The 20674-nt window shown below is 48.3% G+C and overlaps 1 protein-coding gene across 2 annotated transcripts in view; it reads right to left on the reverse strand.

Annotated features, from left to right (window-relative positions):
• Positions 1-5211: 5211 nt before the first annotated feature.
• Positions 5212-20674, reverse strand: part of LOC147677777 (fatty acyl-CoA hydrolase precursor, medium chain-like) — a 239784-nt gene continuing 224321 nt past the window's right edge. For both annotated transcript variants that reach the window (XM_086945434.1, XM_086945435.1), the window contains exon 14: positions 5212-5486. In XM_086945434.1, coding sequence (XP_086801560.1) covers positions 5300-5486 — 187 coding nt within the window. In that variant the 3' untranslated portion in view covers positions 5212-5299. The remainder of the gene's footprint in view (positions 5487-20674) is intronic.

Below are 20674 nucleotides of genomic sequence, written 5' to 3' on the forward strand. Positions count from 1 at the left end.
AGACATCCCCTTAACTGGACATCTGAGGGAACCCAAGACCTGGGACAGGATAATCATATTTTTTACTGGCCTTAGATGTCAGACAAAGTAAAGGAGTTTTGTTGCTCCTGTATTACCTGCCAGGCCATTAGCAAGTCAAAGGCTCCCCTTATATCACTGTCTGTGGTCTGGACTCCCTTTGAGAGGGTAGGGATTGGCATTGTTGCTCCCCTTGACATACATATTACCTCTGGCATTAAGTTTATCTTGGGGTAGTGGACTATGCCGCCAGATGCTCAGAAGCAATTCCCCTTAGAACAGGCACTGCTCCTGCAGAGGCTAGAGCCCTACTTGGTATCTTTATCAGGCTGGGGTTCCCTGAAAAGGTCATATCAGTTAGAGGCACCAACTTCATGTCTGCCTATCTGAATCAATGTGGGATGAGTGTGGAGCGACTTATACGTTCACTACCCCCTACCATCTCCAAGGAAATTGTCTTGTAGAAAGATTTAACAAGACAATGAAATGCATAGATGCAATTCCCAAAACATACAACGTCATGAGAAATGTATCTCAAAGCTTTTTTTTGTTCCTTCTTCCATTATTTTATTTTCTTCTTCACAATTCCAACGTTGTTCTTAGTTACACTGCATAGTCACTTGAACAGCTTCAGTAGCCAACACGTGTTTCGTCAGTAAGGTATGTAATCACCTCTGACTTCACCATGGCTACAAATTAAATACAATTACAGACTATCAATTAGAATAAGGTACTCAGAACTTAAACACGTCACTGTAAAACCTGAGTGCCCCATATAGTGCTTCTTGTACCTGCATGACAGTGGTGCAATTTTAGCATCATCACATACTGTGATCATGTTCACATACTGTAGTAATCTGCATATTGCAGTCACTTAGAAATACATTTAAAAATATAAAATATAAAAAATAAAAATATATAAAAATATCACCATAAGGTATCCACAGAGATGAATCAGTCATGAAACATTTGTGCAAACCAGGTTTACAAAGCTCAAGTATGCGAGCAGAATGTCTATGAGGGTAAGCCTACCTCTTTATAACCTCTTCACTTCAGTGCTACCTTATAACCCATCAGTTGGTTTTCTAATTAAATAGAATTCACACAACAGCTCATCTGCTGTCATCAGTATTAGTTTGACTGTACAAATTGGGTTCTCAGTTCCTTCTGTTAAAAAAAACCTACTATTAGGTGTAAAACATGTACCCAAAATTGGATAATGTTTAAAATCCTCAAATTCTCACCTGTGGAATAGTGAAGTTATCTCCACTCTAAGGTGAGTAAAAACACCCAATATTATGCTGCCTTAAAAACAAACTAATGAACCATCTAAATCTTAGTGTCTGTCCACAGTCCTCAATCGTATGTACAATGACAAATCCGCCAGTAACCTAATTTTAAAAACAAAACATCATCATAGAAATGACTCCTTAATGATGGAAATTGTCCATATCACCAAACCATGTCACAAAGCTATGAAAGTTTCGAACCACATCCAAATACATCATACTAAATTTTGTAAAAGCGCATAATCTTAACCAAAAACCACAAATGGTAGATTAATGGTCAAGCCAAAAGCAATCAACTAAATCTCATCAAAGTAATAAGGCCGTAGATAGCATGAGTACGTATTTTCTATTGTGCATACCTATATCTTGTAGTATCCTCAGGAAGAGAGTACTCCATCCATATGCGCGCTACGGCATAGTGAACTGGCACCATATTGTCTCAGGTTTAAATACTATAGAGGAACACCGCTCTAAAGCGCTTAATTACTGCTAAGATACCCATTCAGCTGTCACATAACATTGCTATTGTTAACAAAAATTGTCGATTCCATTTTAATCCCCAAATCTTATGACGCTTGCAACAAGTGGTGTTCACAAACAAAGCGATTACTAGATAACACGTTAGTCTAAGATGGCGGCCAAAACCGCCTTCACAACCACCACTTTAGTTTAACCAATATGGCGGCTAAAAAGTTGCTTAGTGTTGAAACTCATTACTTGGGATGTCTAAATGCAGATATGTTACTAAATAAGTCTCCAACTTGTATTTTATGAGTTTGCCATGTGTATAACGATAAAATACCTGCATCTAAATCTAAGAGGACAGCACATTTTTTTCAGAAGAAAATGAGATTAATATATAAAATAAAAATGAACTTAGAAAGGGAAGTGATGAACCAATGGAAAAAAAAACGTACAGGGACGGCCTTATTGAATGAGAGGTGCTCAGAATGGTGTTAATATAGATACTTATATGCATAAATCAGTGAAAATGTGGTGGATAAGTGAATCAGCATACTTGCCAATTATGCCATCTATTATTGCTATTAAATACAATTCAAGTACAGGAAATATATAATATAATATTGGGCATTTTAACTTACTTTAGAGTTGGGTGAACTTTACCGTTTCACAGGTGAGAATTTGAGGATTATACACATTATCCAATTTTGAGTACATGGTTTACACCTAATATGAGGTTTTTTTTTAACAGAGGGGACTGAGAACCAAATATTTGTACATTCGAAGTAATACTGATGTGCTATATAGCAGGTGACCTGTTGTGTGGATACTATTTAATTAGAAAACCAACTTATGGGTTATAAGTAGCACTGAGGTGAAGAGGTTATAAAGAGATAGGCTTACCCTCATAGACATTCTGCTTCCCTATTTGAGCTTTGTAAACCTGGTTTGCACAAATGTTTCATGACTGATACATCGATGGTAGGTACCTTATGGATACATCAATGGTAGGTACCTTATGATGGTATTTTTATATATTTTATTTTTTATATTTTTAAATGTATTTCTAAGTGACTGCAATATGCAGATGACTACAATATGTGGGCATGATCACAGTATTTGATGATTTTAAAATTGCATCACTGTAATGCAGGCACAAGAGGCACTATATGGAGCACTTTACGGTAAAGTGTTTACGTTCTGAGTAACTTATTCTAATTAATGGTCTGTAATTGCATTTAATTTGTAGCCCTGATGAAGTCAGAGGTGATTACATACCTTACTGACAAAACACTTGAAGGCTACTGAAACTGTTCAAGTGACTATGCAGTGTAACTAAGCACAACATTTGAATCATGAAGAAGAAAAGAAAATAAAGGAACAAGGAACAAACAAACTTTTTGGACACATTTATTATGACGTTGGCTGCCCGGGGCATTGCATCTATTTAAATGACTGGGGCTCTCCTCAGACAAGCTAAGAGTGTTGGTGGCTTCTCTTTCCCTTGAAGCACCATTATTGCTCAGGGCAAAGGGGGTTCCAAGTTAGCACCCAAAGTACACTCGCAGGGTACTGTTTTGGCATCAGGGTGCCCTGTTGTTTTCAATGGGGATTATCAGGCTGCAACAAAGACTGCAGGGTCAGGGATGAAGATCTTCTAGAGGTGTCCACCAGTTGGAGAGGTAAGTTGGGATGCCTGGGGATGCACAGACACCGTCGGTTGGGCCACCCTAGGCCATGGGGCATCGAGTGCAGGGGTGTCTTTAGGCGTCTGGTTTTCTTACCAGCTCCAGTCGCGGTCGGGGGAGCCTCCAGAGAGAGGCTGCAGGCTTCGCTTGGAGATTCTAGGCAGGTCAGGGATCACCAGATCTCAGGTCAGGATCACTGGGGGGACCTCCTTGTGGTGTTGAATCACTCGAACTCAGGCTCTAGGCGACGGATGCAGGGTGGTGCAGACTCACTGATTTGGCCAGAGCCAGAGGTCTATGGGTGAGCAAATCCAGTGCTCAGAGGAGACAAAGTCTTTCTTGTGGAAGGCAGGGCAGGTCCTCAGGGTTCTAGAGGTTACTGGCTGCAGGACACACTGGGATTTTGCTGGAGCAGGTTCAAGTTAGGATAGGCCGGTAGGGCTGGGGCCAAGTCAGTGGTTGTCCTCCTCTTCTTAGTGTCAGCACAGCTCTTCGGTCCTTCTTCTTCTCTTCTTCTTGGTTGATTCTTGTCGGAAAAGGCAAGATTCAGGGTTGCCCCCAATACTAGATTTAGGGGCATTACTGAAAGGTAAAGGTTGGGACCAATGGGTCTCTTCCGTGGGGTGGGTACACCCCCTATTATGCCACCCTCCAGTGGGAGGGGGGCATATGCCTCACTCTGGTTGGCTGGTTCCCCCCATCTGCAAGATGGTGGGGACTGAGAGTTGTACTTCACCTCGCCTCCCCCACCTGGGGAGTGGGCTTGGCAAAGGTGAGCACACCTCCCTTCCTCACTTGGTTTTCCCGTCTATTCTTTTACCCAAAGTTGGGATTAGAACCGGTGGGGGCAGTTGCTAGAAGTACCAAAGGCCTTGGAAATCTCACAGATGCGGCAAGCCTTTGAAGGTTCCCTTTCATGGACCCTGCCCATCCTGGGGGAGGAGGCTTGGCACCTCGTCCCAGGATGTGCATATATTCAGACCCCAAGAGCAGCAAGCTCTCATCCCAGGGGTCTAGAAACATGTCTGGTGGTTGCAGTTGGCGAGCGGCCACTCAGCCTGTACACTAGTGTTAGGTCGTTTTTCAGGGGGCATCTATAAGATGCCCTCTGGGTGCATTTTTCATTAAATCCCACACTGGCATCAGTGTGGGTTTAAAGTGCCGAGAAGTTTGATACCAAACTTCCAAGTTTTCAGTAAAGCCAATATGGTACTGTGGAGTTCGTAACAATAAACTCCCAGCACCATATACTGTTTATTGCCTTAGTGCACTAACAATGCCTGGGAATTGACTTAGAGACGGTAGGGGTACAGGGCTCATGCACCTGTACCCTCTCCACTGGTATAGTGCATCCAGCTAGAGGGGTGGCTGACCTATGCCAGGGTAGTGGGTTGTAGGCAAGGCACCAAAAGTAGCAGGTTGCCAAGGCAGTGTGTGAGTGTAAAAAGGTACAGGGCCTCTAAGGGTTGCACAATGAGTGCTGCAGCCCTTAGAAGCCTTCTCTGGCCACAGCACCCTTGGCACCTGTGGTACCATTTACAAGGGACTGACCTGTGGCCGAAGAGTGCCAATTGGATTTTGTTTTCAATGCAGTTTAGGGAACGAACTTAGGCCCTGGGTACCTGTTTGGCAGGAACCCAGGGCACACTCAGTCAAAGCACATCAGCAGTTCAGCAAAAAGTGTGGCAACTATTCAAAAAGAGGGCAATTTCTCACACAACAACCCCCCCAAACAAAAGAGAATGAGACTAACCTTTCCATAAAGTCTTCATTGTACTTTAAAATGTAATATTGTTTAATTAATCAATCAAAAAACAAAACATAATTCTATCTACTTGATTATTATAACTCCAAAGTCTTTTTATTTTGGACGTTGGTTGCCTTCATTTTTTCAGGGAATATCTTGCTCCAAAACGTCATTCGATCATGCCTCAGTTTACTCCCCGTCTTCTGCTGAAGGTTTATCTCAAGGTACTGCTCTCCAACATCATAGACTGGCCACTGAGGTAATCCATCACCATTGGGGTTTCTGGAAATAATAGAACAGTGGATACATCATATATTTAAAAATAATTAATTATATAGAGTACAAATGTGATAAAAACTTGAAATGACATATTATTAGAGGATGCAGGATGTAGATAAAGGGCCTCACTTCGTATTTGGTGGTGAGGAAAAAACTTTAAATTTCAAGAGTAGGCGCTGCTCTAGGAGGAGCATACTGGTTGAATTGTCATTATTCTATCATTGCCCGACTCTGCTTCAGTCCCTTAGTAGCGCACACAGAGCAAATCAAGACTTACATCTGTACACTGCTTTGAACTTCAAACATTTTTTGTTATTCTTCACGGAAGAAAAAAATTTGAATGTACAGACCATACACAGATAAAATATTGACATTCCAATACCCTGTAATATTAGAATTATTTGATTTTTTTTGCAGTTTTAGATGGAGAGTCGAAATGTTCGAATTAAAGGAGAAAGATGCATATTGAACTTGTGTGTGTTCTGTTAATGACACCATGGGTGAGAGTATTTTAACAGTATGATGGCCCAAGTCGCTCAGAAAGTCACAAATCGACACCAACTAATGAATGAATGAATGAAATAGAATTTCTAAAGCGCAAAACTTACCCAGAGTTATCTAGGTGCTAAACAGATTTACGGCCTCATCGTGGTGCCGATTTACATCTAAGCAACAACAGATAGAAGGAGTGTACCCAGGACACAAAGTCCTAGTACGGAGAACAACAATTACGAATAGAAAGAATTATTTCTTTTTTAGAAAACCCTTCACTCACCGACCTGGTCGGTGACATGATTCATCATCGGGGTCCACCCGAGTGTCCGAGTACCACTCACGTGTGCTTCGACACCTGCAACTGCGGCGGAGCTTTTTTTTTGTGAAGTGGTGAAATTAAAAAGTGTGCTACGTGTACTCCCTATAAACTTAAATATGGAGTCAGTATGCCACTAATAAAAACAGGTGGTATACTACTATTGGTGTAATTTGGCCAAGGAGTATCAGTCTTTAAGTGAAGAGATGGTCAACATGTTTCAACCGCGTATCAATTGTCGGTTTTCGTAGGACCAAAAAAAGGAAAAAAAGGGTCCGGGAGGTCTGCACACGCTAAGGCGCACCCTTCCTTGACCCACCAGTGTGCTAGACTGTGTACTTACGGTTTAGTTTTCTTGCCACCTTCTGTGTAAGGGCAATCTGAAACAATAAAACACAGCATAGTGGTGGTGCAAAGGTGTACAATTGTGTTACAATATGCTCCATGTGGTATGTCTAGCGTCTCCATGATGTTTGGTTTTGCATGCTGTATCACACCATTTCATAAGGTGCCAATGTGTGACCCAGCTGGGTGTCTTCGCAAGTTAATATACATACCCACTGTGCATTCGCCATCAGATAGTGGGTGTCTTGTATGCAACGTAGCGATTTTACGGACGCTAAATGACTGCATTGGGTCAAAATGTGCATACTGTCAACGGACATATTTACACATAATCGCACAAAGTAAGGTGAGGAAGCCAAGGTATCTTTCACTAGTGATCCGATTTTTTTTAAATTAAATAAGTGTGAAGTCATAGAAAAGTACACTCAACGGCGGACTTACTAGTAATTTTTAGTAAGGAAACCCCATGGAAGCCTGTTGGGGGGCTGCCTATGAGCGTTTTGTGAACGGAAGAAACACATACGAGCATTAGTGGAGGCTCGTTGTCAAAGAAATCCCTTTTGGATCTCGCAGTAGTGAAGCGTGGGAAATTGCTTGCCCACCCTCTCCACCCCAACACTTACTTGTCAAAAGACAATGGCCCGTCAGATACCTATCTATTCCGTACGGCATCCCGAGGATAGTGCAAGCTGCACTTATGTGTGTTTTGAAAGGGTGCCGTACGATTGGACCAACGTTAGCCAATCAGAGCGTGTAGTCCTTGATCAGGTGACTGCGGCTCTGGAATCGTGTGGGGGTATATTTAGGGATCGATACTCAAGGATATTGGTGTTGTAACATCGGGGGAGTCTGTGTAAAGTGTCATATTAATCACAATTCTAACTTTATTGTTCATTCTTACAATTGTGAGGTAATATTAACGATTAAAGGAAGTGTATTTAACGATTCAGACTCAAGTGTGTTGTTTGCAAAGGTCCACATTGAAAATGAAGATTTGAACAAAATTGTCAATTTTTCCAGTTATGAAATAATGTTAATGTTCAAGGGTGACAAACAGAGGATTAGTGCACATTACAGACCGGTGGTCTCTGGCGGCATTTGTCACACTGTGGGTCTTCTGAAAGGGGTATAGGGTTGGAATCAACACAACTGTCGGGATCATGCCCCTGAGATATGTAGTAGTTAACAAAGGGGTTGAATGTGGATCATAGTATGTATTGCTTGGTCCTGAGTTTATACAAACTGGTCATTGTGTCAATCATCTTTGTCTAACAGTATACCAAGGTATATTGTCGTTCAAGCCTGATGTATTGGTGGAAAGTCTATATATCCATCTCTGTTCTTTTTCGAACAAACATTGTGTGGTATTCCCGCCTGGTTGGAAAACTTCAATTATGGTCCACCTCATGTCATTTGTGGTGTGGTTCATCGCCAGGAAGTGTCCTGTTAGTTTTGTGGTCACCTTTTTGCATCTGATTGTGCTTCTATGTTCGCAGATGCGTTGTTTGACTTTCCTCCCGGTCATACCCACATATTGTAAGCCACAAGGGCAGGTCACTAGGTAGACCACGTTTTGACTGTTGCAATTAATATGGGTCCGCTGTGTCCAGACTTGCTAGACGGGGACCCGGAGGGTCGGCCAAGTGCAGGGGGAGAGGCCTCCGGTGAGGGCCGTCTCCGGCGATCGTACAGACAAGTAACTTCCCCCCCACAGATGGACACCACACAAGGATGAGTTCAACACACTTTATATAAGAATCTTGAGGCAAGGTGATAAGAGATACAGTGGGGTCAGGACACGAGGATCCTCCTCCCAATTCTAGTCTCTGTAGGGGAAAGGGGTAGCGGGACAGTCTTAGTACCGGACCGGTACAGGTGCGGCAAGAGGGAAGCTCACAATCTTCGAGCTTGGGGGTCCGCAACGATGGGCCGCGGCAGCGCCAGCAGGCTAGGATGATGGTTCACAGCGAGGAGCGCCGCAGCAGCGCCAGCAGGCTAGGAAGATGGATCACAACGAGGAGGGCCGCGGCAGCGCCAGCAGGCTACAAAGATGGTGCACGGCGAGGAAGGCCGCGGCAGCGCCAGCAGGCCAAGACGATCGTTTGCGTTGGAGAGGGCCGCGGCAGCGCCAGCAGGCTTCGGAGATGGTTCACAAGAAAGGGCCGCGGCAGCGCCAGCAGGCCTCGGAGATGGTTCACAAGAAAGGGCCGTGGCAGCGCCAGCAGGCCTCGGAGATGGTTCACAAGAAAGGGCCGCGGCAGCGCCAGCAGGCCTCGGAGATGGTTCACAAGAAAGGGCCGCGGCAGCGCCAGCAGGCCTCCAAGGATGAGTTCTTCACGGTGTCTCTCGACTCCAAGATACAACTGCCCTCCTGCTCTGGAGCTGCCCCAGTTATAGGTCTGGTCTCCTTTGATGTCCGGACCCTCGCACTTGGAGGTCGGGAGGTCCGGGATGAGGGAGTCCAGACACCCAGCAGGGGGGTGGAGCCAGCGCCCGGGGAGGCCGGGGGCGATCGACACCTGGCGGAGGGGAGCCATTGACACTCCTTCTCCCATTGACCTGCCAAGTGGTCTCTTCACCCCCTAGGTGGATGGTGGTGCCTCGATGTCGGGGCCTGGCCAGGCCCTGGGTTGGGGTCGAGCCGAGGCCACGCGGCCTTGTTATGCAGTGTCCAAAGATGGCGGCTGGGCCGGGGCAGTGGTGCTGACGGGGGCCCGGGCCAGCCGATACTGGGGTGTTCGGTGCTGGAGTTCAGTTGTGGATGGGTCGTGGGTTGCCCCAGCGGGTTGCCGGGATGGTTCTTGTCGGGGATACAGGGAGAGCAGGGGTCCGGTCCCCGTCATGCAGGGAGGGAGCGGGCCTTCCCCGAGGCCTGTCCAACATGCGTCCCCCCCAGCTGAAGGCAGGGAGAGTCACCCATCCTCTTGGGTACTCTCCTCGCCGAGGCGGAAGAAGCGTGACAGGCCGTCTGCGTTGGCGTGATCTTGGCCTGGACGATGTTCCACAGTGAAATCCATCCCCTGCAGGGAGATGGACCATCGCAACAGTTTTGGGTTCTCTCCCCGCATCTGCATCAGCCATTGCAGGGGTCGGTGATCTGTTTGCACCCGGAAGTGGGTACCGAAGAGATAGGGCCGGAGCTTCTTGAGGGCCCATACCACGGCGAAGGCCTCGCGCTCGATGGTGCTCCAGCGCTGTTCTCGGGCCAGCAGGCGTCGGCTGATGAAGGCCACTGGCTGATCGACGCCCTCGGTGTTGAGTTGAGAGAGGACGGCCCCAATGCCATGATCTGAGGCGTCCGTCTGTACTATGAACTCCCGGCTGTAGTCGGGGGCCTGGAGTACGGGGGCGGTGCACATGGCGGCCTTTAATTTCTCAAAGGCCGCTTGACAGTCCGGAGTCCAGTTGACTGTTTTGGGGTTCTTCTTGGATGTGAGTTCTGTGAGGGGCCCCACAATGCTGCCATAGTACTTTACAAACCACCGGTAGTACCCGGTGAGCCCCAGGAAGGCTCGGACCTCGGTTTGGGTGACAGGTGGTTGCCAGGCCTGGATGGCAGCGATCTTGAGCTGGAGGGGGGCCACCAGACCCCTCCCCACTTGGTGTCCCAGGTAGGTCATGGACCCTTGGCCAATCTGGCATTTGCTGGCTTTGATGGTGAGCCCGGCCTGCCGGAGGGCGTGCAGTACCTCCCGGAGGTGGTGGAGGTGGTCTGCCCAGTGGTGACTGTATACAGCAATGTCGTCTAGATAGGCGGCGCTGAATTCTTCGAGGCCCGCCAGTACTTGGTTCACGAGTCTCTGGAAGGTAGCTGGGGCGTTTTTCATGCCGAAGGGCATCACCTTGAAGTGGTAGTGGCCATCCGGGGTAGAGAAGGCGGATCGCTCTTGGGCCCCGGGGGTGAGGCCGATCTGCCAGTAGCCCGCTGTTAGATCAAAGATGCTCAGGTAGCGGGCGGCCCCCATGCGGTCAATCAGCTCATCCGCCCGGGGGATGGGGTGAGCGTCGGTTCTGGTAACGGCGTTCAGGCCCCGATAGTCCACACAGAACCGGAGCTCGGGGGCCATGCCCAGGGCGGCAGCCTTGGGAACCAGTACGACTGGGCTGGCCCAGGGGCTGTCAGACGGTTCGATCACTCCTAGAGCCAGCATTTTGGAGACTTCGTTCTGGATGCAGGCGCGCACTCGATCTGGCACTCGGTACGCCCTGTGTCGAATAGGGGGGCTATCCCCGGTGTCCACGTCGTGAAGGCACCAGGGGGTGACTCCGGGGATGAGAGAAAACAGGTCTGCGAATTGTAGCTGGAGATCTCGACAGTCTTGGCGTTGCTCTGGGGATAAGGCATCGGAGAGTCTGACCCCTTCCACTGAGCCGTCCTGCTCGAGTGTCCTCAGCAGGTCAGGAAGGGGCTCGGAGTCTTCTTCCGTCCCACTATCGGTAGCCATCAGGAGGCTGAGTTCAGAGCGTACGAAGTGGGGTTTGAGTCTGTTGGCGTGGAGGACCCGTAGGGGGTTCCGGGGGGACTCCATGTCGATCAGGTAGGTGACGGGACCCTTGCGCTCTATCACCTTGAAGGGCCCTGTCCATTTGTCCTGTAGGGCGCAGGGTTCAACCGGGGACATCACCCAGACTTGTTGTCCCGGCTCGAACTCGATGGAGGAGGCATGCTGATCATACCATCTCTTCATGTCCTCCTGACTGGCTTCAAGGTTGGCCTTGGCGAGTTCCCTGAATCGCCGGGTCTGGTTGCGGAGGGTCCGGAGGTACTTGTCTACATCCGGAGGAGTCTTCTGGGGGGCCACCTCCCACCCTTCTTTGACCAGGCTGAGGGGACCCCGGACCGGGTGTCCATACAGGAGTTCGAATGGGCTGAAGCCCAGGGATTTCTGGGGGACTTCTCGGTAGGCGAACAGGAGGCACGGGAGCAGCACATCCCATTGGCGACGTAGGGGCTCTTCTAGGCCCATGATCATCCCCTTGAGGGTGCAGTTAAACCGCTCGACCAGTCTATTTCCTTGCGGGTGATAGGGGGTCGTGAATTTGTAGGTGACCCCGCACTGTTGCCAGAGAGACTTCATGTATTTAGAGATAAAGTTCGTGCCCCTGTCGCTGACGACTTCCCGGGGGAAGCCCACCCGAGAGAAGATCCCCATCAGGGCTCGGCCTACCACGGGCGCCGTTACGGTCCGAAGAGGGATGGCCTCGGGATAGCGGGTGGCGTGGTCCACCAGGACTAGGATGAACCGGTGTCCTTGTGCTGTTCGGGGGTCCAGGGGCCCCACAATGTCTATTCCCACCCGTTCAAACGGGGTGGTGACGATGGGGAAAGGCTGCAAGGGTGCTTTGATCTTTCGGCCGCTCTTCCCGCTGGCCTGGCAGGTTGGGCAGGCCCGGCAGTGGTTGGATGCATCATTCCGCATTTTGGGCCAGTAGAAGTGGGTCACCAGGCGGCTGTACGTTTTGTCTTGCCCCAGGTGTCCGGCAAGGGGCACATTGTGTGCTTGGTTCAAGAGGAAGTCTCTAAAGCGGAGGGGGACCACCAGCACCCGGCTGGCCCCCAGCTCAGCAATCTTTTGCTCACTGTAGAGCAGGTCATTGTCCCAATAAATCCAGTGGGCCCCCGAGGTGTCTCCTGCGCTCTGGGCGAGGGCTTGCTGCCGGAGTCCCTCGAGGGAAGGACATGCTCTCTGCTCCTGTTGGAATTGTTCCTGGGTGGGGCCACCCTCTTGACGCCACTGGGCCAGTTCGGGAAGGTCCTGGAGCCGATCGAGTCCTTCTTCGCTGGGTTCCTGAGAACTGGCTTCTAGGGTGGCTCCCTCTTGGACGATTGGGGGAGGAGGCTCTGGCCATTCGGGTTCTTCGGGACTGGGGATGGCGCGGGCGGTCATGGACCGGGTCGTTACGCAGACCCATTCAGGGAGGCCCAGCATCCCCAGGTGCTCTCTTCTCTCGACGGCTGACCAGGGGGAACTTTCGAGGTCGTTCCCCAGGAGGCAGTCCACGGGGGCATCATCGCGGACAGTTACTTTCAGCATTCCGGATACTCCTCCCCACTCGAAGGGGACGCATGCCATCCGACATAGGCTTTCTGAGTTGTCGGCCGACCGTACGGGGCAAAGGATATTTGGCAAGATCTGGTCCGGGGTCACCAGATGGCAGCGGACTGCGGTCACACTGGCCCCGGTGTCGCGGAGGGCTTCAGCCCAGTGCCCATTAATGTTGACCCACTGGCTGTACTTCTGCGTGTTGGCGGGAAGGGGTGCCCGCGGAATCAAGTCTCTTTCCCCTAGGCAGACCAGGGACATGGTGGCTGGTTCCCATTCGGGCTGGTCTGGCTCGTACTCTTCAGTGTCTTCTTGGGTTTGCTCTTCTCCCAGGGCGGCGGCAGCAACCTGGCGGGGCATAGGGCTCTGGTTCTTCGGGCAGTTGGGATCATTGGCGTAGTGGCCGGGTCGCTGGCATCGGTGGCAGGTAACGTTGGCGCGGAAACCTGGTCGCATCGGGAGGTTCCCCCTGCCGGCCGGGGGTGGGGTGTTGCTGGCGGGAGCCACCGGGACGGTGTCTCTGCCCCGACCCTGGCCTCCTCCTCCCCCTCGGGGGCGATGGAACCCTTGGGCGGCTCTGTTCTGTTCGCTGGGCCCGTTTCTGGAAACTCGGGTGCTTTCCCATCGATCAGCCTCGACGGCGAGTTGCCGAGGTTCAGTCAGTTTACTGTCAAGGAGGTGCTGCCTGAGCTCGACGAAGCAGTTGTTAGAAAGGTGCTCCCATACAATAAGGTCAAAGAGTTGCTCGTAAGTGGTCACCTTGCTGCCCTTGATACACCCCTCGAATGCTCGGCTAAAGAAGTTCACATACTCCACCCAAGTCGTACCCGGGATCCGTTTGCAGTCGCGGAACCTCTGGCGGTACATCTCGGGCGTGAGTCCGTATCGAGTGAGGAGGGCGGCTTTCATGTGGTCGTAGGATGTCATCTGATGGTCCGGGAGTTGCAGCAGGGCGTCTCGCCCTTCGTTGACAAACCTCCCCCATAACCTGGCTCCCCAGTCGCTCCGGGGAATCCGGTGGGAGGTCATGGCTACTTCATAGGCTTTGAACCATTGCTGGATATCATCGTTACGGTAATATTCTCTGACGACATCCTTGGGGATGTGGACCTTGGGGTCCGTAGTGACAGGGGGCTTGGGTGCCCGGGGACCCCGAGATCTTTGTTCTGCCTCCGAATCTCTAGTTCCTTCAAGTTGCACTCATGATCGTAGGCTAGCTTTTTCTCTTCTAACTCTCTCTGCCTTTGTTTCTCTTCTCGCTCCTCTCGGAGCCGTAAGTGTTCCAAAGTTATTTTTTGTTCCGCCAATTTGAGTTCTCCATCTAATCGAAGTCGAGCTAGTTCCAATTCGTGGAGCCTGCTCTTTTCTCGTTCTCGGGCCTCCTCTGGTGAGAGACCCGGTCTTCTTTCTTCTGTCGGCGCAGTGCTTGTTTCGGTTGTCTCAAGGCTTTGGTTTTGGGGTACGGCCGTACCCGTCTCTGCCCAAGATTCCAGGGCATGTTTGAAGTCCTCTTTCGTGCTCAGTCCTGTGGTAGCAATGCCCAGTTCTATGCAGAATTGTTTTAGTTCTCTGTGGCTGTATTCTTCTAGTTTTTCCATCTGGAATTTTTCCGTTGTTCCGTTGTTCCGCTCTCTTTTGTTGTCATGGTGGTTGTGTGTCGTGGGGTGAGTTACTTTCTGTACGATTAAGCGTTGGCTCGGATCGCGCCGCTGGCCACCAATGTTAGCGAGGAGGGCCGCGGCAGCGCCAGCAGGCTAGGAAGATGGATCACAATGAGGAGGGCCGCGGCAGCGCCAGCAGACTACGAAGATGGTGCACGGCGAGGAAGGCCGCGGCAGCGCCAGCAGGCCAAGACGATGGTTCGCGTTGGAGAGGGCTGCAGCAGCGCCAGCAGGCTTCGGAGATGGTTCACAAGAAAGGGCCGCGGCAGCGCCAGCAGGCCTCGGAGATGGTTCACAAGAAAGGGCCGCGGCAGCGCCAGCAGGCCTCCAAGGATGAGTTCTTCACGGTGTCTCTCGACTCCAAGATACAACTGCCCTCCTGCTCTGGAGCTGCCCCAGTTATAGGTCTGGTCTCCTTTGATGTCCGGACCCTCGCACTTGGAGGTCGGGAAGTCCGGGATGAGGGAGTCCAGACACCCAGCAGGGGGGTGGAGCCAGCGCCCGGGGAGGCCGGGGGCGATCGACACCTGGCGGAGGGGAGCCATTGACACTCCTTCTCCCATTGACCTGCCAAGTGGTCTCTTCACCCCCTAGGTGGATGGTGGTGCCTCGATGTCGGGGCCTGGCCAGGCCCAGGGTTGGGGTCGAGCCGAGGCCACGCGGCCTTGTTATGCAGTGTCCAAAGATGGCGGCTGGGCCGGGGCAGTGGTGCTGACGGGGCCCGGGTCAGCCGATACTGGGGTGTTCGGTGCTGGAGTTCAGTTGTGGATGGGTCGTGGGTTGCCCCAGCGGGTTGCCGGGATGGTTCTTGTTGGGGATACAGGGAGAGCAGGGGTCCGGTCCCCGTCATGCAGGGAGGGAGCGGGCCTTCCCCGAGGCCTGTCCAACAAGACTTTTCCTATTTCCAATTGTAGGGTTTTTGTAGCAGTGGTCAGGTGGCACACACTGCAATTGCCACATGGGTAGTGGCCAGAGACATTAGGCAGACCCCATGCACTGAGTACTGTGGTTTCTTCATTTGTCCTAGCGAGTTTGGGACGGGTATGTACGAGTGTGTCTCTTATACTCCTGGCTCGTTTGAATGAGAACAGTGGTTTTTCCCAGTGAGGATTACTTGTGTTCAGTATTTTCCAATGTTTATTGATACATTTTGTCATTTTGTTGGACAATGTATTGAATGTGGTGACACAAGTAAGAGGTGGCTGTTTTTCCTCCTTCACTTTATCTTCATGGAGAGCGTCTCTTGGCTGCTTTCTGGCTCTTTTTTGGACTTTCTTCAGGATGTGGTTAGGATGACCTCTATCTGACAACTTCTCAGTCAGATCTTTTGCCTGGCTCTGATAGTCTTCTAGTTTACTGCAATTTCTTCTCAGGCGGAGATATTGGCCATATGGAAGGTTTTCTTTCAGTGCGCTAGGATGGAAACTCTCGCATCTCAGGGCATTGGAAAATACTGAACACGGGTAATCTTCACTTGGAAAAACCACTGTTCTCATTCAAATGAGCCAGGAGTATAAGAGACACACTTGTACATACCCGTCCCAAACTCGCTAGGACAAATGAAGAAACCACAGTACTCATTGCATGGGGTCTCCCTAAAGTCACTGGCAACTACCCATGTGGCAATTGCAGTGTGTGTCAGCTGACCACTGCTACAAAAACCCTACAACTGGAAATAGGAAAAGTCTGGACACAGCGAACCCATACTAATTGCAACAGTCAAAACGTGGTCTACCTAGTGTCCTGTCCTTGTGGCTTACAATATGTGGGTATGATCGGGAGGAAAGTCAAACAACGCATCTGCGAACATAGAAGCACAATCAGATGCAAAAAGGTGACCACAAAACTAACAGAACACTTCCTGGCGATGAACCACACCACGAATGACATGAGGTGGATCATAATTGAAGTTGTCCAACCAGGCGGGAATACCACACAACGTTTGTTCGAAAAAGAACAGAGATGGATATATAGAATTTCCACCAATACATCGGGCCTGAACGACAATATACCTTGGTATACTGTTAGACAAAGATGATCGACACAATGACCAGTTTGTATAAACTCAGGACCAAGCAAGGCATACTATGACCCACATTCAACCCCTTTGTTAACTACTACATATCTCAGGGGCATTATCCCGACAGCTAGTGTTGATTCCAACCCTATAGCCCTTTCAGAAGACCCACGGAGTGACAAATGCCGCCAGAGACCACTGGTCTGTAATGTGCACTAATCCTCTGTTTGTCACCTTTGACATTAACATTATTTCGTAAGTGAAAAAATTGACAATTTTGTTCAAATCTTCATTTTCAATGTGGACCTTTGCAAACAGCACACTTGTGTCTGAATCGTTAAATACACTTTCTTTAATCGTTAATATTACCTCGCAATTGTAAGAATGAACAATAAAGTTAGAATTGTGATTAATATGACACTTTACACAGACTCCCCCGATGTTACAACACCAATGGATTTTTGCGTGCAAAACGAAACATCACGGAGACGATAGACATACCACATGGTGCAAATTGTAACACAATTGTACACCTTTGCACCACCACTATGCTGTGTTTTATTGTTTCAGATTGCCCTTACACAGAAGGTGGCAAGAAAACGAATCCGTAAGTACACGGTCTAGCACACTGGTGGGTCAGGGAAGGATGCGCCTTAGCGTGTGCAGACCTCCCGGCCCCTTTTTTCCTTTTTTTGGTCCAGACGAAAACCGACAATTGATACACGTTTGAAACATGTTGACCATCTCTTCACTTAAAGACTGATACTCCTTGGTCAAATTACACCAATAGTAGTATCCCACCTGTTTTTATTAGTGGCATACTGACTCCATATTAAAGTTTATAGGGAGTACACGTAGCATACTTTTAAATTTCACCACTTCACTCATTCACAAATGAACCATCTCCGCTGCAGTTGCAGGCGTCGAAGCACACCTGAGTGACACTCGGTCACTCGGGTGGACCCCGATGATGAAGCATTTCACCGACCAGGTCGGTGAGTGAGGGGTTTACTAAAAAAGAAATAATTCTTTATTTTCGTAATCGTTGTTCTCCGTCCTAGGACTTTGTGTCCTGGGTACACTCCTTCTATCTGTTGTAGTTTAATTAATTCTAGGGGACTAAGGAGTGGAACCCCAAAACCCTCACAGAAAATTGACAATGTTCTCCTTCAAGAGACGAATGTAAAAAAAAACTGTGCAACCTAGAGCACAAAAACATCAGAGTACAATGTAGAAAGATTATTGAGTCCTACAGTAACTTTAACATCAGGAACATATTGTGTTTTTCAAGAGTTAAAATGAAGTCTTCTGCACAAACAGCACTTGGCCCTAGGTTTTGCCTGTATTACCAAATGAACTTGTGTGGCCAATAAACTGTGGTAAAGCAAATATCGTTGGATAAAGCTAATAGCAAAGACAATTTACACACATTTCTCCCCTTGATCAGTTTTGAAACTCGGAAGAAGCAGAAAATTATAACTAGTGCTCTGTGCTGGCAGTGTATCCATGTTGCAATCTTGCATCAATTTCTGCTGACACTTTAAATTCGGCTGTAAAAGATTAGCAGTCTTACTACGGAAAACCAAATTCCTTAAGGAAGAGAACGTCACGGGGGTTTAAGGCAGTGTGCGTGTGTGTGTGTGCATGCATGTGTGTGTGCGTGTGTGTATATATATATATATATATATATATATATATATATATATATATATATATATATATATATATATATATGAAGGCTCAACCACTTCTCAGTTTCAATGAAAAGAAAGGCAGCACTCCCGGGATTTTAGCACAGATGAGTTTTTTATTATCTCGACAGACGCGTTTCGGGAAAGCTCCCTTCCTCGGTGTCAAACATTTACGCTCTGCGCGGCGCCATTATTTAAACAGACATCTGGCCAAGAAAAGTAAACACAAACGAGGGACAACCGCACACGTCTCTATGCGGTAAGCACCATTTGTAAGTGTAGTATTTACAAAGTCAAGATTTCTCAGACAGCAATACATTTCCTAATTGTCTGTGACTATGGAATGTAATATAGCCGTGGATCGGCAATCGCGACCCAGCCGGGTCGCGAGGTCCCTCCTGTGAGCGGTCAACAAGGTGGAAAGTGCATAAGGGAGACAAGTGCGCATAACTTCTATAAAGCGCCATGTGTAAATAACATATTTATAAGAAGTGAACATTTACAAATAACGACACATTTCATTGATTATCATTACAGTCAAACAGTGCTCATTTCTAATTAGATATCAAGCCATTGGACAGAACCGCGACGAAACGCGGTAAGCCTTGATTATTTTTTCACACTCGTCGTATTATCAGTTGCGGCTAAGCGAGGGATCAGTAAGCAAAACAGTGAGTTAATGGTGGGAGGAGTGTTCCGTGACCGGAGCACCACAGTATCAACCACCAGACTAAGATGTTCAATGTCACGGAACGTCGTGCAGCGGCAGTGGGGATATTTAAAAACAAAAACCCTGACATCACGCAACCACCGCAGAAACCGGCGGCGGAGGTCGGAAATGTTCTGGCTGCTCAATTTATGAAACTAGAAAAGCTCTACGAGAGGGAAATACGCAAATGGTGGGAGGGCACCTCCCTTCAAAGCTACATAGAGGTGCAACGAGTCCCAAGAGGTTTGCGTATTTTCACTGTCCCAGCCTACGAAAATTCAGATCCCTTGCTGTTGGAGGCCTGGGCAGCACATATAGCATCATCATGTAAAGGGATGTTGGAAATTCTGATACAATTCGCCTGGAGCGATCGGGACAAGGCCTTGAAAGAGATCGAGGCGCTCGAGGAAGAGCTAACACAGAATCCTGAGAAGGACCAACAGGAACAACTGAGAACATCAATGAAGAAAAGATTGGAGAAATATGAAATGAAAATTAAAAACCGGAAACAAGAAAAATTTGACCGGGATGAACAGGATTATGCCATGGGCAGGATCCTAACTTTCGCTAAAAGATATGACCAGAGCCGCAAGGAGTTGGCAAACAAAAACAAGACCCAAAAATCAACAGTCAAACCACTGTGGAAACTTCAGAATCGGAAGTCACAGAAGACGAACGATCAGGTGATGGCTTGGCCAGCTCCTCAGATACTTTAACAAAAACCCCTTTTCAGCAGGAATTCAAAATCATCCGACAAAACTGGCTAAGGGGTGGAAAGAACAAACCCCCAGAAGAGGACGACAAACCTGGAGGGGCGGCTGGAAGGGGAAGGGAAAGGGGAAGAACCGCACCCACAACACCGAGAGTAACGAGGAGCAAAAGAGGAGCCAGATGGTAGAGAAACAGGATCTCTTAACCATTGTGAATTTATCGCATAAAGAACTAACACCTTGCAAAGAATCAGTACTGAAATTAGGACTCACATTCTGCCCAAACGATCGAAAGGAATACACAAAAACAAGAATAGACTTATTCAAATGTATTCATAAAATCAAACTGTACAAATACTACAAAATCAAACCAACCCCTAAAGAGATCAAGTATTTGAAAACCAGTCAAAGAGAAACAGATTTTCTCCATGTAAATGACTTAACGGCATTGGAAATTTTGGAAAATCTACGACAAGAAAATGTCGTGGATTACACCGCAACTCCGGTAACATTATCTCAGAGACTATCGAGAGTTGACATAAAGCAACAGGCACCTAGTAGTGGGTTGAAACCCACTTCCAAATTTCTACCACAAATGCCTTCAGATGCTATTGACATTTCATTTTCTGGGACTTAATGATCAAAGAACTAATGGCTTTAAGAGTTGAAAAGCTGCCGGGGAACAGGAAGGACAATCTCACCAAAGCACGACGAATGGCAGTAAAACATCTAGCAGAGGACAGCAGTATTATCTGCAAACCTTCCGACAAGGGGGGCAATGTGGTCATTCTATCACGGGAGTCATATGTTGAGGAGTCAATGCGGCAACTGGGAGACGAGACCTGTTACGAATCTTGTTCAAAATCCGTGTACCAGGAGAGCATCAAGAAACTATGTGACATATTAAAGAAATGGCACGATAAACATATGCTCGATCTGGATGAGTATCTATTCTTGAAGACAATTAATCCAACTTTACCAACATTCTATTATCTTCCTAAGATACATAAGAACATTGATAAACCACCGGGGCGAGCCATCATTTCCTCAAACGGGGGACTGACAGAGAACCTCTCGAAATTCCTAGACTATTTTTTGTTTGAAATGGTTCTTTCTTTGAAATCTTATATAAGAGACACAACAGACTTTATCGAACAAACTGAAAAACTAGACTGGCAACCTTCATATTGCCTAATAACACTT

This window comes from Lissotriton vulgaris, chromosome 12 (assembly GCF_964263255.1).
Source record: "Lissotriton vulgaris chromosome 12, aLisVul1.2, whole genome shotgun sequence".
Taxonomy (NCBI): domain Eukaryota; kingdom Metazoa; phylum Chordata; class Amphibia; order Caudata; family Salamandridae; genus Lissotriton; species Lissotriton vulgaris.